Genomic DNA, 19,840 nt, shown 5'->3' on the forward strand with positions numbered 1-19,840 from the left:
ACTCACAGAGGTCCACCTGCCTCTGCCTCCCAAGTGCTGGGATTAAGGGCATGCACCACCACTGCCCAGTCAGTTCCAGGGTTTTCAAAGAGTAGTCACATCACGTACCCTAAACCAGCTTCCTGCAATCCTCCTGAAGTTATAACTTACTTAAAAATATTTATAAATTTGCGGCCTGGCGGTGGTAGTGCATGCCTTTAATCCCAACACTCGGGAGACAGAGACCAGCCTGGTCTACAGAGTGAGTTCCAGAACAAGCTCCAAAGCTACTGAGAAACCTGTCTCAAAAAAAATAAAATAAATAAAATTTTATATATATATATATAATTTAATATAATTAGATATATATATAAATTATATATATGAATTTGGAAATTAATCCTTAACGTTCTTAAAAATCTATTCTGTTTTGATCTTCACTTTCAAGAATGAAGTGGCCAGCAGGCAGCTGGTGTATGTAGATTTTAGTTCACTTACTTAGAAAACATTCATTAAGCACAGTGAGATAAAGACAAGCTGCCTTCAGAGCTGACAGCAGGAGACGCGCCATGAAAAAGAGCAGAGTATGCTCAGAGCTTTGCTCTGCAAATGGTTTCCCCTTAAATAGGTCAAGCAAGTATGGTGGCCCAGCCCTACAGATGCAGCACTCAGGTGGCAGAGGTGGCTTGAGATACACGTAAGGGTGGGTCTTTTTTCTCCTCCTGTTTTAAGACAGGGTCTCACTATGCAGTCCTCACAGGTCTTGAACTCAGAGGTCCACCTGCCTCTGCCTCCCAAATGCTGGGATTAAAGACATGCACCGCAATATCATGATGTTGGGCAGAGAAGTTTTAAGCTTTGAAAAAAGAAAGAAAAAGCTCATATTTTTAGAGGTATGGAATACTGAATAATTAATGGTAAGATAAAATTCTATGTTGCTTTAAAATAATACTAGAGAACAGGCACCGAGTCTGAAAAGGCAAATTGTGAGGACTGGGACTCAGTCAGGCTGAGCTGGAACAGTGCTTTGAAAGCAGAGCACACCACGGCCACCTGCAGGGCTTCCTGAACGGCCTGTTGAGCTCCCCATTCAGGTGAAGCCCATTGGAGAGGTATCGCTAAGACTCTCCTGGCTGCTGACCTTCCTTCTGCTCCACAGACTACACTCTGAGAACCAAGGTAAGCCCTTCTAGTTATGTATTATTGAGTGGATACCTAGCCAAACCCTGCGGTCACAAACAATGCCTTATATTGTTCTAAGGACAATATAAACAGGACAGGTTTGGGGACCTGGTTAGGCGAATGCACCTGGGAAATTAAACTACAGCTTATAGCCGACCAGGTCTGCCTTTAAAGCTCAGTTGTAACCAATAGTGCTGAATCTATTAGTGATCACACAATTTCTAATTTGAAACCATGACACAGAGTTAATGTTGAAAACTTTATCCAAGTCACCATTCAAACAGGATTCTTTATGACGTGTGACCTCATGCGAGCACATCTCACATCAGCACTGGCTGCCAAGGGCAATGCACTGTCCCTCAGTTCATTCTCATTCTCCCCTCTCATTCTCCCCTCTCATTCTGCTCAAAGAACAGCAACTTGAGGTGCGGAGTCAAGAGCACAGTGCTAAAGAGCTGAGGCCACGGATCCAGCCTAGTCAAGGTCCAAAGTTGTCTCCAAGATGGAAGTTCTCCCTGTCCAATCAGCAGCAAAAGACTTTGAGTTCAAACAATGCAGCTTGAAGTCTCAGGCTGAATGGTTATCAGCTTCCAGAGCGGTGAAAAGACACTTCCTTGCATAAATACCAGGAAAAGCTAACCAAGGATGGGCACCCACCTGCCAGCTCCACTTCACCGACTTCATCTAAATCTGGAAAACCCTCAAAGAAGCTACTATCCTGCTCTTGACTGCAGCCCTGACTCAAGGGAAGGGCTTCTCTGTGTGGAGACCCAGTATGTCTGACTTCCAGCAACAAGTAGGATGTTCTATTTGTTTCTCTTCCAGTGTTGTGCCATTGATTCTTGCATGAAGTTCTGAAAGGCTGGCTCTTCGCGGCTTTCCTCTGTAACTGCAGGAGGGAAGGGTGATTCTTTGAAAACCCTCGGGATGACAAGCCAATCAGCGCGCCTGTTACCCACCCCACAAGAAACCCCATTTTAAAATTATTTTTCACGTTTTCAAGACAGGGACTCATTATAGATCCCAAGCTGACCTGGAACCCATAGTCCTCCTGCTTTGGTTTCTACCATTGAGGTTACAGGCATGTGCCATAATACCTGGCTAAAACTATTTTCCGGCATTAAGGACTCACACCCTCCAAACATGCAGCATCTAAGTAAAGAGAACATCCCCTTCATAAATAATTACAATGAGGTCTACTCAGATAGGCAAGAGACAAAAAAATATCCATAGTAACTTTACCTACTGCCTCAGCCAACTAAGAGCCAGGAATAAAGTAGGGAACCACCACATTCGACTGTTAAATATTCAAAACAAAACAGAACACTCAGGGCTGCAGAGGGGTTCAGCGGCTAAGAGCATTGGTTGCTCTTGCGTAGGCCCCAGTTTTATACCCAGCAGCCACAAACCTCCAATTCCAGGGGATTTCTGACCTATGCGGGGACCAGGCATTCACAGAGTGCATACACAGACATGCAGACAAGACTCTCATATATAAAGTAAAAATAAATATATCTTAAGAAAAAAAAAACAACATTAATGACTCGGGATGTAGCTCAGTACACCCTTATCACCAATTAACCAAAACAGCAGTAACAGCCAGAAGAGTGGCACCGGCAGGTCGAGTCAGAAGTTACATGACATAAAAGGCATGGTACTGGGCTTGCCACTGTGTGTAGGACGGGAGTCCTGAGCTGTATAGGTGGAAATCAAGCTGATCGCATATACTCAAGTAAAGCTGTACACAGGCATTGCTCTCTGCTCCTGACTGTGGATGTGACAGGACCAGCGTTCGAAGTCTCTGCCTTGACTTCTCCATAGTGACAGAACCTGGAATTTTGAAGTAAACCCTTTCTCCTCTAAATTGCTTTCTGTCAGGCTGTTTTGTCACAGCAAGGGGATGAAATGAAAACATGCAGCAAGACCAGAACCCTCCACATAGGAAACTTTGCTGGCACCATAAGCTTTGCCACCTCCTCACTCCTGCCACTGACCACAGGCTCAGGATCCTCAAGTCTCCGTCCACCACCTCTCACCTCTGTGGTCAATGTCATCAGTATCACTGTCGGCTTCCTCATCCTCTGCATCCAAGGTTCCTCGCGTCAGGATCAAGTCAGAAGGGTCCAGTGCAGGAGACAGGCTGTCTAGGGTTAAAACACTGATCAGTACAGACGTGTCTTATTCGTTGGCGCATGAAAGTGCTCTTGACAATGCAAACAAAGGAGAGTGAGTCTTCCAAATGTATCAGTAATTCACTTGTCATCCCTACAACTTCTACAATGGTACCACCGAGGAAAACCTAAGAATTGTACCCCTGAAACACCAGCACTCTGCCTCACGAGCTTACAGACTGGAAGAAGCTGGTTTTTCCAATGAGAGATAAAGAAACAAAAGGCTGCAAACTGGCAATAGTTCAAATAATGCAGACACTTCTAGGGAGGATGCAGGTCAGGGGAGGACTGGAAAAAAAGGTTGAAATGATACAGAATAGAGCAACTATGGCAACTTCCAAGCAATGGAAGGGGGGATGGGTAAAAGGGAAATCAAATATACTACTAGCCAGGCGGTGGTGGCGCACGCCTTTAATCCCAGCACTCGGGAGGCAGGGCAGGCAGATCTCTGTGAGTTGAGGCCAGCCTGGGCTACAAGAGCTAGCTCCAGGACAGGCTCCAAAGCTACAGAGAAACCCTGTCTTGAACCCCCGCCAAAAAAAACACCTACTAAAATTTTACTAGAGGCAAAATTCCCTACTCAGTGAGTAAGGACTAAGCCCTAAGAATGAGAAATCTGATCCCGAAACTGAGTGAGACCTAAACCTACAAGAGGGTGTGACCACTGACAAACGTACAAATGACTGTCAGGCTGAGGAGTTCAGCTGGGGAGGGGTGTAAGATGGGCTGAAGGCGGCAACAGGGAGGGAAACAGATCTCAGTGGCCAACCAGGAGTGGTGGTGAATATCTTTATTTTTTTATTTTTATTTTTATTTTTATTTTTTTTTAATTTTTTGAGACAGGGTTTTCTCTGTGGCTTTGGAGCTCTTGTAGGCCAGGCTGGCCTCGAACTCACAGAGATCCACCTGCCTCTGCCTCCCGAGTGCTGGGATTATAGGCGTGCGCCACCACCGCCCGGCTGGTGAATATCTTTAATCTCAGCACTTGGGAAACAGAGGCAGGCAGATTTCTGTGAGTTCGAGGGCAGCCCTATCTACAGAACAAAGTTCAGGACAGCCAGAACTGTACAGTGAGACCATGACTCGGGGAGAAAACGAAAATCTAGGGCCTATGATCTACACAGCAATGATGACTGAGACGCTAACAGTGAAGGCCTCCTTCCACACCCAGCTAACAATTACGCAGATATCCGAGGGATTTTCCCCAAATCATCCATGGAAACTCTCCTTCCCTCCCCATCTGGATGCCGCAGCAGGAGAATGAACACCTGTGACTCTGGAGGACCTCGGTGTGCACTCACACACACATGGGGAGGGTGTCAGGAATGGCACGGAAGCATTGGGTGTGCACTCACACACACATGGGGAGGGCGTCAGGAATGGCACGGAAGCATTGGGTGTGCACTCACACACACATGGGGAGGGCGTCAGGAATGGCACGGAAGCATCTGTGTCGCTGGCTGTGCAGCCAGGTTCCCCTGTGCTGTGCTCTGATGAACACAAGGGAACAAAGGTCACAAATAGAAGCTTTTTTTTTCTCTTAATAAGGTACCCCAAGGAAAAACTTGCTATATGAAGAAAAAAACTAAAGTATATAATTCTTTTGCCACAATAAATACACCAAGCAGAACTTATATATTAAAAAATAAAGTCCATCTATTTGGTTTATGGGTGCCACAACAAATTTCAACTCTGCTTTTTGTGGGCAGTCCATCATCTTGCCTCTCAAGGAGGTGGCGTGTGTGTGTGTGTGTGTGTGTGTGTGTGTGTGTGTGTGTGTATTAGACTTATTACTTGTATGTGTATGAGTGTTTTCCCTACATGTATGTTTATGAATCACATGTAAGCCTAGTGCCCATGGAGGTCAAAAGAGAGTGTTGGAGGGGGCTAGAGAGATGGCTCAGTGGTTAAGAGCATTGCCTGCTCTTCCAAAGGTCCTGAGTTCAATCCCCGGCAACCACATGGTGGCTCACAACCATTTGTAATGAGGTCTGGTGCCCTCTTCTGGCCTGCAGGCATACACGCAGACAGAATAGTGTATACATGACAATAGTGTATACTCCTGGAACTGGAGTAGGTGGTCATGAGCCGTCATGTGGGTGCCGGGAATTACACCCCAGCTCTCTGCATGCAAGAGCTGCACTTAACTGCCAAGCTATTGCTACAGCCTCAGGGGTGTGTATCACTTAATATGAAACACATCCTAGACATTCCAATGACAGAAATAACAGAAAGAAGGAAGGAAAGGGCAAAAGGGAGGAAAGGAAGCAAAGAAAGGAGGGAAGGACAAAGACTAAGGTAGCAAGACTGAAATACAGAACACAACACAAACCCATGCCCGTTAGAAGACCAAGCAGTTTAAAACAGTAACTCTTAATAAAGAAAATAAAATCCAATGCATAATGCAACAAGAAATATGCAAAATATATTCAGGATAACATTCCAGAAAGACATAAGACCTCCAAATACAAAAATTCTTCCTGCTCGAGGAGGAAGAGGCAACATCAGTCATGTCGGTTCTTCCTGAACTATTTAAGCAGCACAAGCTAACCTCAACACCAATGTCAAAGCTTCCTGGGAAGCCAGTGAAGCTGATGAGGAAGTACAGGTGAGAACAGCCAGGGAGAGGAAAGAGTACAAGGGAGACCAGTCTGAGCAGACACGGAAGCATTTTGTAGTTATAATATGTACAGGCATGTAGGTAAAGAAATCAGCGTAATAAACAGGAGTTCAGACTGCTCAGCAGATAAGGGCCCTCGATCCCAAACCTGACAAGCACAGTCCACTCCGAAGGGAAATGGCTACACCTAAGACCAAGTATTAGACAACAGTGTGGTCCATGCTAATCTCCTCATTTTTCCTCACTGTACTGAGCTGTTCTTTGCTTTTTGTTTAGTTTGGTTTTTGGAGACAGGGTTTCTCTGTGTAACCCTAGCTGTCCTGGAACTCACTCCATAGACCAGGATGGCCTTGAACTCACAGAGATCCGCCTGCCTCTGCCTCCAGAGTGCTGGGATTAAAGGTGTGCACCACCACGCCTGGCTGACTGTATTGAGGTTTTTGAAAATAATATCTTTACTTTTAGGAAGTATACACAGAGGATTAAAAGTAAAAGAGTATCATGTTTGCATGAGCTTTAATAATATCTAAAATTTAGTTACAACAAACTATACAAGTACAAGTACAAGACTTTCAGAGGAAACTCAGAGCAGTGTGATGTGTGCACCATCATATACTTTCTGTCCCTGATCACTCATGCAGATGCGTATATGTATGTCTCCCCATCACTTGTCCTTTCTCTTTCCCATTTACACAGACATCGCTGCTGTGTGGATCCACCCTCTGTTCTCTCCGAACACCAAGAGCCCTTCAATACCTTTGCTAGCGCCTGGGTCCAGGGCTACGGAGCCCATATCCTTCCGAAGACGCTCCAGCTGCTCCTTCTGCTGATCACTCTGGGCACTCGCCTACAGACAGGGGAAATGTCCTCATGTTACATTAGGAGATCCCAGACTGATGAGATGGCTCAGAGGTGACAGTGCTTGCTTGAGGCCATGTTGAAGAATCCCATCTGTGGACCCCACGTGACAGGAGAGAACTGAGGCCTGCAAGCTGCCCTCTGACCTCCACATGTAATACTTTTTAAGGAGATCTCTAGGGCAGGGCTTGTGACTGAGAAGCCGAGTGCTCAGCAGATGTGAAGCCCTGCTTTCAATCTCCAACACAAAGAAATAAAATAAAGCAAGATAATAAAGATGTATAAATTAAGATGCCAGCTTTTTTATTAAGGTAGAGTTTCATGTAGTGTAGGTCACCCCCAAACTCACTATGTAGCCATGGATCCTGGCTGACCCTGAACTTAACAGGTCCACCACCACACTTAGCACTAAAGAACGAGCTAAGCTAAGTACACGCTGAACAAATTCAACCAACTGAGCTAGATCCCCAGTCCCCAAGTACCACCTTTTAAGAGATTAGAAATTATAAAAGTACTAGAAGCTGGTAAAGGATAACAGATATGGAGACAGAGTCATATGGGCCCAAGAGACAGCAATTTCCAGTCATATGCTGAAGGAAATAATTCAGAGCACATACCCAGAACCATGACCAGAGAGCCCTCAAGTGGCACTTGGCAAGAAGGCCCATGATAAAGGACCCAATGCAGGCTCTGCCGAAGGAAGAGCCTCAGCTCAGCATCTGGACCAAGAGCTTGAGACATCTCTCTATTCTTCAAAATCCTACAACAAGCCTTTAAGTTGACCTCGGAGACTGGATGAGGTGAAGCATAAAAAGTTCTTGGTAAATATATTCCAACAAAATTCTGATATTTTAAAAATTCAGATACAAAGCCTATGTGGTAGCTCATGCCAGTAATCCCAGCACTCAGAAGAATGAGGTGATAAAACAAAACAAAACAAAACAAAAAGGATAAATATTCAAATACAAAGAGAAGAAAAATTGTTTGGAGGTCCTTCTGCATACAGACAACATATACAGCAGTTTATGAATTTAAATGAACAAGTGCTTGAGGTGGGATGTGGTGTCTCAAGCCTGCAGTCCTACCTGCTCAGGTGGCTGAGGTAAGAGATCACTAGAGCCCCAAAGTTTCAGACCTGCCTGGGGTACAGTGAGATCTCAACTCAAAACCAAACAGGGCTGGGCACATAGTTCAGAGAGTAGAGCACTACCAAAAAGGAAGAAACAAAAAACTGCAAGAATTTAAAAGAAACACAGAGGGCTAGAGAGATGGCTCAGTGGTTAAGTTCAATTCCTAGCAACCACATGGTGGCTCACAATAATCTGTAAGGAGATCTGGTGCCTTCTTCCGGCATGGAGGTGTACAGGCAGGGGAACATTGTACACATAGTCAGTAAATAAATCTTTTAAAATAAATAAAAAAATAAAAGAAACACAGAAGTTCCAGCAGTTAATTATATCTCAATAAAGTCAGAAAAAAATTAAACAAACCAGGCAGTGGTGGCACAAGCCTTTAGGCCCAGCACTTGGGAGGCAGAGGCAGACAGATCTCTGTGAGTTCAAGGCCAGCCTGATCTACAGAGTGAGTTCCAGGACAGCCAGAGCTATACAGATAAACCCTGTCTTGATCAACCTTTCCTTCTCATCACTGCTACCTGAGTGCCGACTACAGCACAGGCCAGCATACCCGCTGGTCCCCAACTCCTCCGCTCAAGAGTCCCCTACCCGTCTCTGGCGACTGGCTGGGACTGCAGGCCTGTGCCATGTGTGGGTCAGACGGACTCTGACAGCTCTAACACACTTCCCCTCTTACCAGTGATTTCTTCAGGCGCTCGTATTCAGGCCGATATTCCCTGGAGAAAGAAAAGCCTCCTCAGTTCCTCTCCTGAGAGACCCACACTGCCCACCCTACCTATCACTTCCGTCTGCTTAAAAACCTCCAGCAACAAGACCTGACATCACCAGTCTACCCCTGTGGAATTCAGCAACTCCTGATGGCTGTTGTAGAGACTACCAATGAAGACACCACAGCTGAGGGGCAAGGGGCTCGTGCTGGTGTGAGGAAACAGCTGAGAAGACGGCTGCTGCTCGGGAAGGCCAATGTCTAAGGAAGTGATGGGTCTCAGCGACAACAAAACACACTCCTGAGCCTGGGAAACACACGCAAAACCCTTGACGGCTCATCAGTGGGAAAATAATGTTGCCTGGCAACCACAGTGTCACCCTTAGGATCAAACTATGAAGCCAAAGCAGTATGCTAACAGGCAGTCTATGAGTCACGATCCCAGTGTCCCAGGTGCTCTCCTTTAGGTGAATGGGTCCCACTTTACACCGACAGCTCTTGTGGGATCGTGAAGAATAGAGAGGGGTCTCACAGCTTGTTCCAGCAATGACAACAGCTGTAACAGACATTCATGAACTGTCTCTATGATGGGGAAATCATTGTGCTAGAACATCACATATACGTCTCCTCGGTGCCAAATCCACACCACAGCTTCTACAGCTGATGTCTTACAGGGACAGAACTATCACCTCCTGTTTCTGAACTTTCTACAGCTCTTTTGTCCTACAATAAGAGACCTGAGAAGTTGCCCTCAAAGCTTGTAATCGCTACCAAGTGGCTCTTTTCAGAACAGGCTTGATGGCCCCTGCCTGGCAACCACCGAGACCAGCGAACACTTTATATTTCTATCTTTTTAAATTCGGGAACAGACCCTGGTTACTCCTGAGTGTGGACAGGTCTAATATACATATGCAGGTAAATATACACAGAAGATGGAAGCGCTTCTCCTGGCCAAATGACTACCGTGTGAGAATGGGGGTAACGGGGAGCACATCAAGAGCCCCCTCCTCACCTTTCGTACTCTTCTGCAGCGCTGGTGACTTGAACACAGAGCTCCTCGAAGCCGGTGCCCACCACAGCAGAGACACCCACCACCTGCCAAGAAGTAGCATGAATTTGCGTGCTAGCCAAGGGCTCTGCTACTGAGCTGCTCCCAGCCCATGAACACAGCACTGCCAAGAACAAAATTACATACTTTACAGAATGTAAAGCTGGTTCAAAGCCAGTGAAGGCTTCAGTAAGACATTATCTGCAGCTACTGTCACTAAGATAGGAGATAAAATTTACCCTGAGCGAGCTGTAAAACTCATCTAACACCAGGCTCATGGAACGAGTCAGGTTACTGACGTAGGTAGTCTCTTGGTTCAAGGCATCTTGGAACGTCTCAAAATCCTGCATCCACTCCACTGCAAAGCTGTGGTCAATGATGTCGGTCTGTGCCAGAGAGAAGGCAGTCATCAGCACAACTAAACCATGGCAAAAGTCATTTAAGTAAGTGGTTGACAGCAAAGAACTCATCACCCACAGATGTTCTTTCTCTGGCGCTGGTTCCCAGCTCCACTGCAACAAACCATAAAGCAATCTGCCTTGCCTCTGACCAGTATTTTCCATTAGACTGTTCCTCTACTGACACAGAACCCTGATGCTGAGGGACAGCTGACACACACTGTCTGCCCTGCGTCACTTGGGGAGGGACAGGACTAAACACATGCTCCGTCTGGCAGCGTCTACTTCCCTGACGGACGTGCTGACAGCACTGACGTCATTTTCACGCCTACCCAGACCTTCTAACTCATCAAGACTCTGTGTTAAAGACATGTTGAAATCCCCACAGGAAGTACTCACTTTGTTCATGACCACAATGAAAGGCAGCTTGGTTTTATACAAGATGCTGGAAGAAAAAAAAAAATCAAACATGGAGCCAACATTATTAAAAGTATTTAAGGCCAGGCATAATGTCACATGCTTGTAATTCCAGCAGTCAGAAGGTAGAGGCTGGAGTTCATGAGTTCAAGGTCAATCTGGGCATATACTGAGAGTTTGTTTCTAAAAAAAACCCTAAAGGTATTCAAGCTCTGCGGACTAAGTAAAGACAACAGAAAAACCTTCAGACTGAATCATAGGTGGTATGCAGTCTCCTCTGCCAAAGGAAAATGACCACCAACATCAACCCCATACCATGCGTTAATATTGATCCTTTTTAATATTTTACAATTCTCTAATTTGTTATTCAAGTGGAGGAAATGAGTATTTATTGATTACCCAAAATAGGATGGTTACTCTGGTAGGCACTTTTACATGTATGTATATATTTGTGTGTATGTGTATCCTTTAATCTATGTAGACGCCATGTAAACATATACAATTTTTGCTTTGTTTTAAGACAGGGTCTTATTCTGCGGCTCACACTAGCCTGAAATGGTGTGGGGTCCAGGCTGGCCTTGTCTTCACAGCAACTCTCCTGCCTCAGCCTCCAAAAACACTGTCCTAAAGATTGAAAATTTCCCACATTTACTGAGGTAAATGCACAAGATAAAATTATATGTTCTTAAGGTACACATGATGAATTGTTTTTAAAGTTGATCTCTCCGCCCCCTTTATTGATTTAGTGCCTGCAGTCCTGATGGCTGACCCAGGCCTCGAACGTGAGAGGCACACCCTCTCCTGATGAGCTACATTCCCAGTCCTCTGACGTTCTGAGCTATGAGTACACTGTGAAATTACTACAGTCAGGATAATCAAGCAGCTGTGCTTTACTCATTAATATAACTGCAGAACAATGCTGTCTTTCCATGTGGATCATGACTTCTTGCATCCAATATGATGTTTATTCCAAGATCTATCACACTGATGATGGCTCCTGTCCAGCCCCAAGTAAAGTATCAGCTTCCGTAACACTCTCCTTCAACATCAGTCTGAACTCACAGTGAACCATGAGGCATCTTTTTTCTCCCAATGTAACATTTGGGATAAACTAAATGGGATAACATCTGGATTATAATCTAAAAGCTGTTAATACTGTTCTTAATGTTATGGCAGCGTCTTACTCCATAGTCTGTGCTGGCCTTCAATTTGTCCTCCTCCACCTCCTGACTTGGAATGTATTACCACACCTGGCTTTGACAAACTTTTTATTAGTAATGTCTCCTCATGTTACATTTTTACATTCCTTATACAAAACCCAAGCACCACTGACACCAGAGAACTCTCTCTGTTCTAGCCAGACTTTGCTCTCCTCTGACAGGCGAGGAAGAAGGATGCTGAGAGAAAAGCCAATAGTCATGCCTCTCTTTACGGCCTTCTCCTAACTGAAGACAATCAACCAAGTAGTAAATACAAATGATCACGAACCCAGGGGTATATAACCAGGACTGAAAAGGGGAATAAAGTCAGAGAAAATAAAGCTGGAGAGATGGCTCAGCAGTTAAGAGCATTTACTGTTTGTACAGAGGACCCAGGTTCAGTTCCCACCACTGACATGGTGACTCACAACTGCCTGTAACTACAGTTGAAAAGATCTGGCCACCTCTTCTGGCCTAAACAGGCTCCTGCACACGTGGTAGACATACAGTCGTACAGCCCACACACATGTAAGTAAGTAATGTCTTTAAAAAGTAAGAAGCAGAAACTGGAAGAGGCCTCAAAGCCGACAAAAGACCAAGTCTACCAAGCACTGGTTACCTGCACGCATACAGCATATTGGACATGAAGGTCACTGGGTTGGTACTTCGTGATGTGTCCATGACGTAGATGACCACTGTGGGGAATGAGGACGCCTAGAACCACAGAATAAGTCAAGTCTTAATCAGAGGGCTCATTACCTGCTCCCAGGCTCTTCCTCCCTTCTTGCCAAGAGAGAACAAGGTTGACCAGGTGTGCAGAGCCTCGCCTCTCCATCTCACACTCAGCCCCAGGCAGTAAACAGAGGCTGAGCTCACTCTCCAGATGCTCTCATGAACAAGACCCACACTCACCAGGGCCTCGGTGATGATTGTCCCAGAAGCTGACCAGGTGAATACTTCAATCTGTCCGGGTGTGTCAATCAAGACATACCTGGGTCAAGGAGACCATTAAAGGGGTGTTAGACTTGGGCAATTCTGAAGATTTCCCCTCACAGAGAAAGCTCAATGTCTGCTGATCCAAGACAGCAATAACCTCTGCACATTGCCAAACACAGTCCTATCGTGCCCAAAAGTTACATATTCCCAAGAGCTCACTCCAGGTCCCAGATTCATACTACTGAGAAGAAACAGCACAGCCAAGCTGCTGCAGAGAATGGGAGGAAACTGTGATTACAGAAACACTGCACTACTAAGGAGACATGACGCTCTCTGGGGGACCATCCTGTTTCTTAGGGACAAGGATGAGGAATGCAGGGCGTGTAAAATGTACCTTAATAAATAAACTTTTAGAAACAGGCAAACTTGGGGATGGGGTATAAGTCAGTGTAGAAAAATGGCTGCGCATGAGCTTAGGGTGTTCAACATCCTGGGGCCAAGCCCATGAAAATAAAGCAGTAACAAAGTGAGCAAATAAATACAGGACAGGCACTAGGGAAATTAAGGAGTGACTGCTAATGGTGGGGGCAGGGCTGTGTGAAATTAAACAATCATGATCCATGCACCAGTATGTAAATATAATAAAATACATTTTAAAAAAGAAAACTTCACAGAATGTGATCTCCAAAAAGCCTGTTTTGGTGATGGTGCATGCCTTTAATCCCGGCACTCGGAAGGCAGCGCAGTGGATCTCTGAGTTCAATGCCAGCCTACATAGCAAGTTCCTGGACAGACAGGGTTACACAGAGAATCCTGTCTCAAAAGACCAAACCAAAACAACAACAACAAAAAAGAATTGTCTTATTATTCTTTTCTTGTATTTCTGATAGTGAGCCTAGCCTTTAATGGCTGAGTCATCTCTCCAGCCCTTGTTATTTTTTCTAATGAAAACAAAGATCTACTTCAATTATAATCCCATCTTTGTAATACTTTATGCATAGAGAAGGTGAAATGCCAATCACTAAACAATAGTAATTGGTACTGGGACTGAGAATGACAGTTTCATGCTTTAAATATTATGTATTCTTTTAAAATATCTTTTTATTACATTTATTTATTTAGTTTACATGTGAAAGTACAGAACTACAGCAAGCATGTGGGGGCCAGAGGTCAACTTGTAAGAGTTCTCTGCTTCCAGGAACCCAGGGTCCCAGGAATCAGACTCTGGTCTGGTGGCAAGTGTCTTTGCCTGCTGAGCCATCTCCCTGGCCCATGATTTTAATTTTTTTTCTTTGAGACAGGATTTCTTTGTGTAACCCAAGCTGTCCTAGTGAATTCTTTATAATGAGCATGTCTCCTTTTTTGTTTTGTTTTATAAAACAGTAAATTATCTTTCTCCCTTAGAAAAAGTAAACATATCAAAATTTAATAATAGCTAATGAGAAATGATGTCTTCCCCATCATGTTCCCTCAAATGATGAGCAAATGTCTTCCTCCCTTAATCTGAGAAAGGAGAAAGAATATGTAAATATAATAAGATATTATATAAAAATTTGGAGAAATGACTTTTCTCCAAAAGTCATGTAAAACGAAGAGAAGTGTTAGGTGGGGGGGGGGGGGTCACCGTAACTGGGAGTAATCCTCTGTATTAAATGTCATCTCAACGATTTTCTTGTCCCCTTTCTTTGTTTTCATTTCTAACAACTTGTCTCAGTTAAGAGTTTTAGGGGTCAAAGGTTTCCAGATCCTCTCAAAGTCTAGAAATGTGCTAATGACAGGCAGTAGATGAGTAGGCATTGAGACCACCTACTTGAATGTGTTCTGGGCCTTCTCAATAAATTTCATCACCTAGAAGAAAAAGACATCAATTGTTAACAGGATCTAATTCCATCACAACACCAGGTCACCCTCGAGGGTGGCATATGTTAAATCACCATCACAAGCACAACCCAAGGACGCCAAGCAAGGGACTCCTCATGGAAGCAGAGCCACAGCTGTAGCTCTGTCACTGAGAAGCCAGGGTCCCTGGCACACTGGCCACGTTTGTTTGTTTTAAAGAGCCAGGTCAAGCTGTGTTATCCAGGCACACTGTGGACTTCAGGCCGTTCAGCCTCCTGAGCTGGGAATTCTGGTACAAACCATGTTGCCTGGTTGTTGTCAAATGTTAATGTCTCAAGTAGCAGAATCAGAGTAAAATGTAATGATTATAAGCCATTCTCGAAAGCAAAGAGGATGGCAAATACTCGTTACAATAAAAAAGCCATTATTTCACGTTCCCTTGCTGTAGCTAACCGCAGTGCCCCGTACCCCCAGGAACACCGTAAGCCAATAGCAGGCCAGAGGAAGAACCCAGGTCTCTTGGGTTTTGTTTTGTTCTCACAAACATTACATGGGAAGAACCCACCACACTTAGAGGCTACTGTCTACCAAAATGCCTGCTTATTTTCGGTATGTCTCCACTTTAGCAGCCCTGCTTATTCTATGTGATCAGATGAGAGCACACAAGAGTCAGGTTTTACAGTGCCATGCCTATAAATGTAAAGGAAGCCTTACCTGATCAAATCGGGTAGCAAAGAGATTGAGTGAGGTAACTATGCCACCATTTGGCCCAAGTCCATATCTGAGCATTCAGTTAAGGATTTAAATTGCACAAATGAGATTATATAGTTCATACCTAGATTGTCATTCATTCAACAGCATTATGTTCAATTTTAATATTATGTTCAGTATATAACAGTATTAGTGTTCAATTAATGGGACTGGCAACCCAGTCTTTGACAACGATATGACCTTAATGTTAGAAGAATCATTTACTAGCAAGGTCCTCCTTGTTCCTCTATCATTTTAGGGATGGTCATACAAGATAAAGACAATAGAATGGCCAAAATTTAGTGAAGACGCAGATGTGTCAAACAGTGACAGACTGCTGGCAGCGGTTATTAAAGTCACCCATAGAGCCAGACATGGTAGCTCAACACTTCAATCCCATCATTCAGGAGGCAGAAGCAGATCTCTGTGAAGCTCAGGCCAGTCAGAGCTACACGTAACACTCTTTACTGATCTTCACTAAGTAAGCTGCCTGAAGTTACTTACAGTGAGCCACATGTCATGCAGAAATCAATCCATAGGAACTAATCCAACTCATCGTATTCTTCTTGAGTTTCCAGGTCAAATTCATAGTTATCAATGACTATCTCACCAAGGCAGCATCATTCCACTGGACCCCGGCAGCTACCAAGAGGCCACTCATTTACTGATCTCTAATTACAATCCCTGTGGTCTGAGCATGCTAAGAAACTGAAATCAAATGGCAGGGAAGTACTGCTGGGAATCTCTAATCTCTCCTACATTCATCTTATTCATCTGACATCTTTCTAACACGATGACTTCAAAGGAAGCTGAGTTTTCTACTTGTATATTTCACAGTGTGACAGGCAAACCACTCCCTCAAAGCAGGGTGTAATTCTGCAGGAACCAGTCAGTCCCTGGCAGATGAGGAAAATGATACTGCTTCATGACTTCTTTATACTTCACTGTATCACGAATATCTGAGGGGAAAAGAGAGATGATGGTTTATTTTATTTTCTGAGGCATGGTCTCGGTTGTCCAGACTGGCTTTGAACTTTCCATGTAGCCCAAGCTGTCCTCAAACTCTGAGCGATTCTCCTGCCTCAGCCTACTGGGTGCTGAGGTTGCAGAGAGTCTCACCATAACTGACTTAGGCTTCTTAGCCGGCATTTTCTTATACCTTTCTCTACTTACAGTGGCTTCTTCCTTCCTAAGAGAACCACTGAGTATCCTATGAAGAATGTTAGGCTCTGGGGTGTGATGGTGTACACTTTTAATCCCGGCACAAGTGAGGAAGAGTCAAGCAGATCTCTGTGAGTCTGAGACCAGCTTGGTTTACAAAGTGAGTTCCAGGACAGTCAGGACTACATAAAGAGACCCTGTCTCAAACAAACAAAAAAGTTAGGCTAGAAGTTCTTAATTATGATAGATATTGTCTGAAACAAGATTAAACATTTTAGACAATTTCAATGGAAGTGGACACATGCAGAGGGGAAAAAACAAAACAAACAAAAAGCCTCAAACCAAAAACTACTGCCTGGTAATAAAGGCAGCCTACCCACCAGGGGCTGGAGAGCTGGTTCAGTGATTAAGGGCACTTGAGGCTCTTGCACGGGACCCAAATTCAGTTCCCAGCTCACAAATGTCTCCACGTCCCATTCCAGGGTAGTTCTAGCACCCTCCTCTGGCCTCTGAAGGAACCAGGCACATACCATGGTGCACAGATGCAGGTAAAACATCCACACACATAAAACAAAAAAATCAATGAATAAGAAGAAACCTACCCACCAGTCTGAAGATGACCAATATTACAATTTTATCCTCAAGTTTCAATAGGAAAGTTTTTGTAAAATCTTCTGAAAATGACTTATGATTCTTAAAACAAGATCTCCCCACCCTCCTTAAATTGCATATATGGGGTATAAGAAGTTTAAAAAGATTAACAAGTGGCAGTTATGCCTGGGATCAGGAAGCCTGAGCCCAGCAAGAACCCTGTCCCTGGATCACATGAATCTACCACTCACCCCCATTTTTTCTCTCTTTAAAAAACAACCCTGTCTCGAAAAACCAAAACAAAAAAAAAAAAAAAAAACAAACAAGCAGCATTTGACTGTGAAGGTCCCACTGACCTGACCTCTCAATTTTCTGCCTCAGACTCCCTTGGATAATACCCATACATAATCTTTCTGATCGTTTCAGTCAGAAACTGCTCAGAGCGTGCACATACATACACACACACACACACCACACAACTTTGGGAATGGAAAGGTCCTTCCTACTGATCAGAGTGAATTATAGCAGAACCTATAAACTATTACTACACTCTGACAAAAGAAACTAAATGATTTATGTGTCATTTTTTAATAGACTCACTGTCACTTCTTCATAAACGAATTACAAGAGTTTCACATACTAAGGACAAAAGAGAAATGGGGTGAACGGAAATGATACAAATTTAGGAATTGTCAGAATAAAGAGAGGGCTAAATCTCAACAAGGAGAAGCCTGTTGTGTAACTCAGGCAAATCCAAAGGGGGAAAAAAAAAAAAGAAAAAGAAGATTGAGTTAGTTCAGAAAGAAATGAAAACTGAAGGCATTCACCAATATTGGCGGGAAAGGGGACTTCATGCACAGCTGGGTCCAGGTTGATGACGTAAGGCGGGGAGCCTTTGTTGTGGAGGTGTCCTGTGAGCCTCTGGAAAAAAAAAAAAAAACAAAAAAAAAAAAAACGGGAGAGGGTTGGAGGGTGGTGATAAACGCTAGGACCAAAGAAGTCCCATTACTTTACTGACCAAGCCTATAAACTCTGTAGCAATTTCATTCTCCCCTCCACCGATTACACAGAAATCTCAATTTAAAAGCCATCTAGCTCGACTACCGAGCCAGCAGGCCCCCTCCGCCCTCCATCACCTCTTCACTAACTTTGAATGTCCCTGTAAAGGTCTTTTTTCCTATCTCCTTACTAAACATTAACTCCGTAAAAGCAAGATCCCTGTCGATTTCATTTTCACTGGATACTCAGAACTTAGAACGTGGTCAGTCGAAAGAACACCCAACTCCTCACGCAAAACCAGTGTATGGGCATTATATTCCCCTACTCTTTAACCTCGGGCCTTCAGAAAATCTGCTAATTCACAGCCAGACAATTTCAGTGGCACCAAGCATGCACTAAAGTTACAGAAGGCTGCCTTAAGGGACCCAGGCTAGGGTTCGAGGCTTCGGGAATCAGGGGCAAGACCCAGAAAACCACGCGCCCTGACCCTCCAACTCCCAGACAACTTCCTCCCTTCCTCCCTGGCCACGGGCAACCTGCCGAGTGCTACTACCGCTTCCGCGCAGTGCACGTCACCTGGACAAAGGTAGTTTTCCCGGATCCCGCCATTCCCAACACCAAGAGACACACGGGGAGCTGGGGAGCCCCGGAGGCTTGGGGCTCAGTCTCAGGCGCGGTCGCCGCCATCTTTCCTGAGCCACGCCCACCGCTCCACGGAAACGCCTACAAGCCGGAGATTCGCGGCACTCCGAGCTGCGATTGGCCGGAGAATACGCCCTCTCTGCATTTAGAACTGCAATTGGTCAGATGATCCGGCCTCGCTGCGTTTAGGGCTACGATTGGCTGGAATCTCCATACCTACTGGGCCGCGCTCTGTGGGCTCCAGAATGGCGTCTAGGCGTCAGACTCTCTGGGATTGTTTAGATGCTGTAGCTGCCAAGTAGAGGCTTTGGACAAATGAGGGGGAGTGTAGGGAGCAGGGAGAGTTGACAGGGGTGAGGTAGGACCAGGGAGGGGCAAAGTTTGTGTCTCCAGGGGCGAAACGAGGTGGGATCCCAAGCTTAGGGTCGTAGGGTCACAAGCCTGTCAAGATTGTGAGGTTAGCCTTCTTTCTTATTGACTAAGAAGAAAAGAATTTTTAAAACGGGCATTATGTTCTAGAAAATATTAGGTAAAAACTGGGGTAACATTTTGAAAGGATGAATACTGTCCTTCAAAAAACCGTGGAAGAAACAGTTCAGGCAGAGTCCTTACCGAATGCGAAAGGGATGAAAAAAGTGAGGGGTATGTGTGACCCGAGTGTAGCTGAGTAATTGATAGTGAGGGACTTGAGTAGAGCCGAGTAGTAATGTAGGACCCTCACCCCTTACTCTCAAAGGGGCGAGAAGAAATTTCCTAGCAGAATGTTTTCCCAGGAAGATAGTGGCCTTCCCCTCGGTCACTTAGCTCAGCCCAGCCAGCCACCTGGTACAGGCTGATAAAGATGGCCTAACTCAGGAACAGTGGCCTTGCTCTAAAAACAAGAAGAAAGCTGAGTTAGCAGAATGGGAGGGAGCAAAAATCCTTGCATCTGTGCCAAAGCAGCTTCAAAAAGCCTCTTTGTAGTTATGCCTTTAAAAGCCTACCCCACAGAGGAGATACAACTCCTGCTTCTACCTCGCTATAACAGGGTCAGTAGACAGGGGTTCCAAACATGTTTGTATTATGCTGATTAAACCTTGCTTATTACAGTCTGAGCCTCCCTGGTGGTCTCTCTCTGGGGGTTCGTAATCTGGGTACAACAGTATGAATCTCATGAGAGACCGTACGACAAGAGACTGTGACCAAAAATGTTTTAGTTGTCCATCTGT

At 44.8% G+C, this 19,840-nt stretch overlaps 1 protein-coding gene across 1 annotated transcript; it reads right to left on the reverse strand.

Annotated features, from left to right (window-relative positions):
* Positions 1-1,406: 1,406 nt before the first annotated feature.
* On the reverse strand, positions 1,407-18,691 carry Gpn1 (GPN-loop GTPase 1). Its single transcript, XM_038319943.1, has 14 exons — positions 18,567-18,691; positions 17,819-17,912; positions 16,159-16,198; positions 15,204-15,270; positions 14,461-14,498; positions 12,627-12,705; positions 12,334-12,428; positions 10,498-10,543; positions 9,940-10,086; positions 9,665-9,747; positions 8,623-8,662; positions 6,709-6,799; positions 3,198-3,305; positions 1,407-2,050 (listed from the first exon to the last, which is right to left on the reverse strand). The coding sequence occupies exons 1-14, from the start codon at positions 18,675-18,677 to the stop codon at positions 1,968-1,970; spliced, it is 1,122 nt and encodes a 373-aa protein (XP_038175871.1). The 5' UTR covers positions 18,678-18,691; the 3' UTR covers positions 1,407-1,967.
* Between the last annotated feature and the right edge of the window lie 1,149 nt (positions 18,692-19,840).

This window comes from Arvicola amphibius, chromosome 2, assembly GCF_903992535.2.
Source record: "Arvicola amphibius chromosome 2, mArvAmp1.2, whole genome shotgun sequence".
NCBI classification, from domain to species: Eukaryota; Metazoa; Chordata; class Mammalia; order Rodentia; family Cricetidae; genus Arvicola; species Arvicola amphibius.

Excerpts from the sequence above, each read along its gene's own strand:
- Gpn1 (XM_038319943.1), bottom strand. The coding sequence starts at position 18,677 with ATGGCGGCGACCGCGCCTGAGACTGAGCCCCAAGCCTCCGGGGCTCCC. Across the intron at positions 6,800-8,622 it reads AGCGCCTGAAGAAATCACTG|GCGAGTGCCCAGAGTGATCA; the intron begins GTAAGAGGGGAA and ends CCCTGTCTGTAG. Across the intron at positions 2,051-3,197 it reads TGATGACATTGACCACAGAG|TTACAGAGGAAAGCCGCGAA; the intron begins GTGAGAGGTGGT and ends TCCCTCCTGCAG.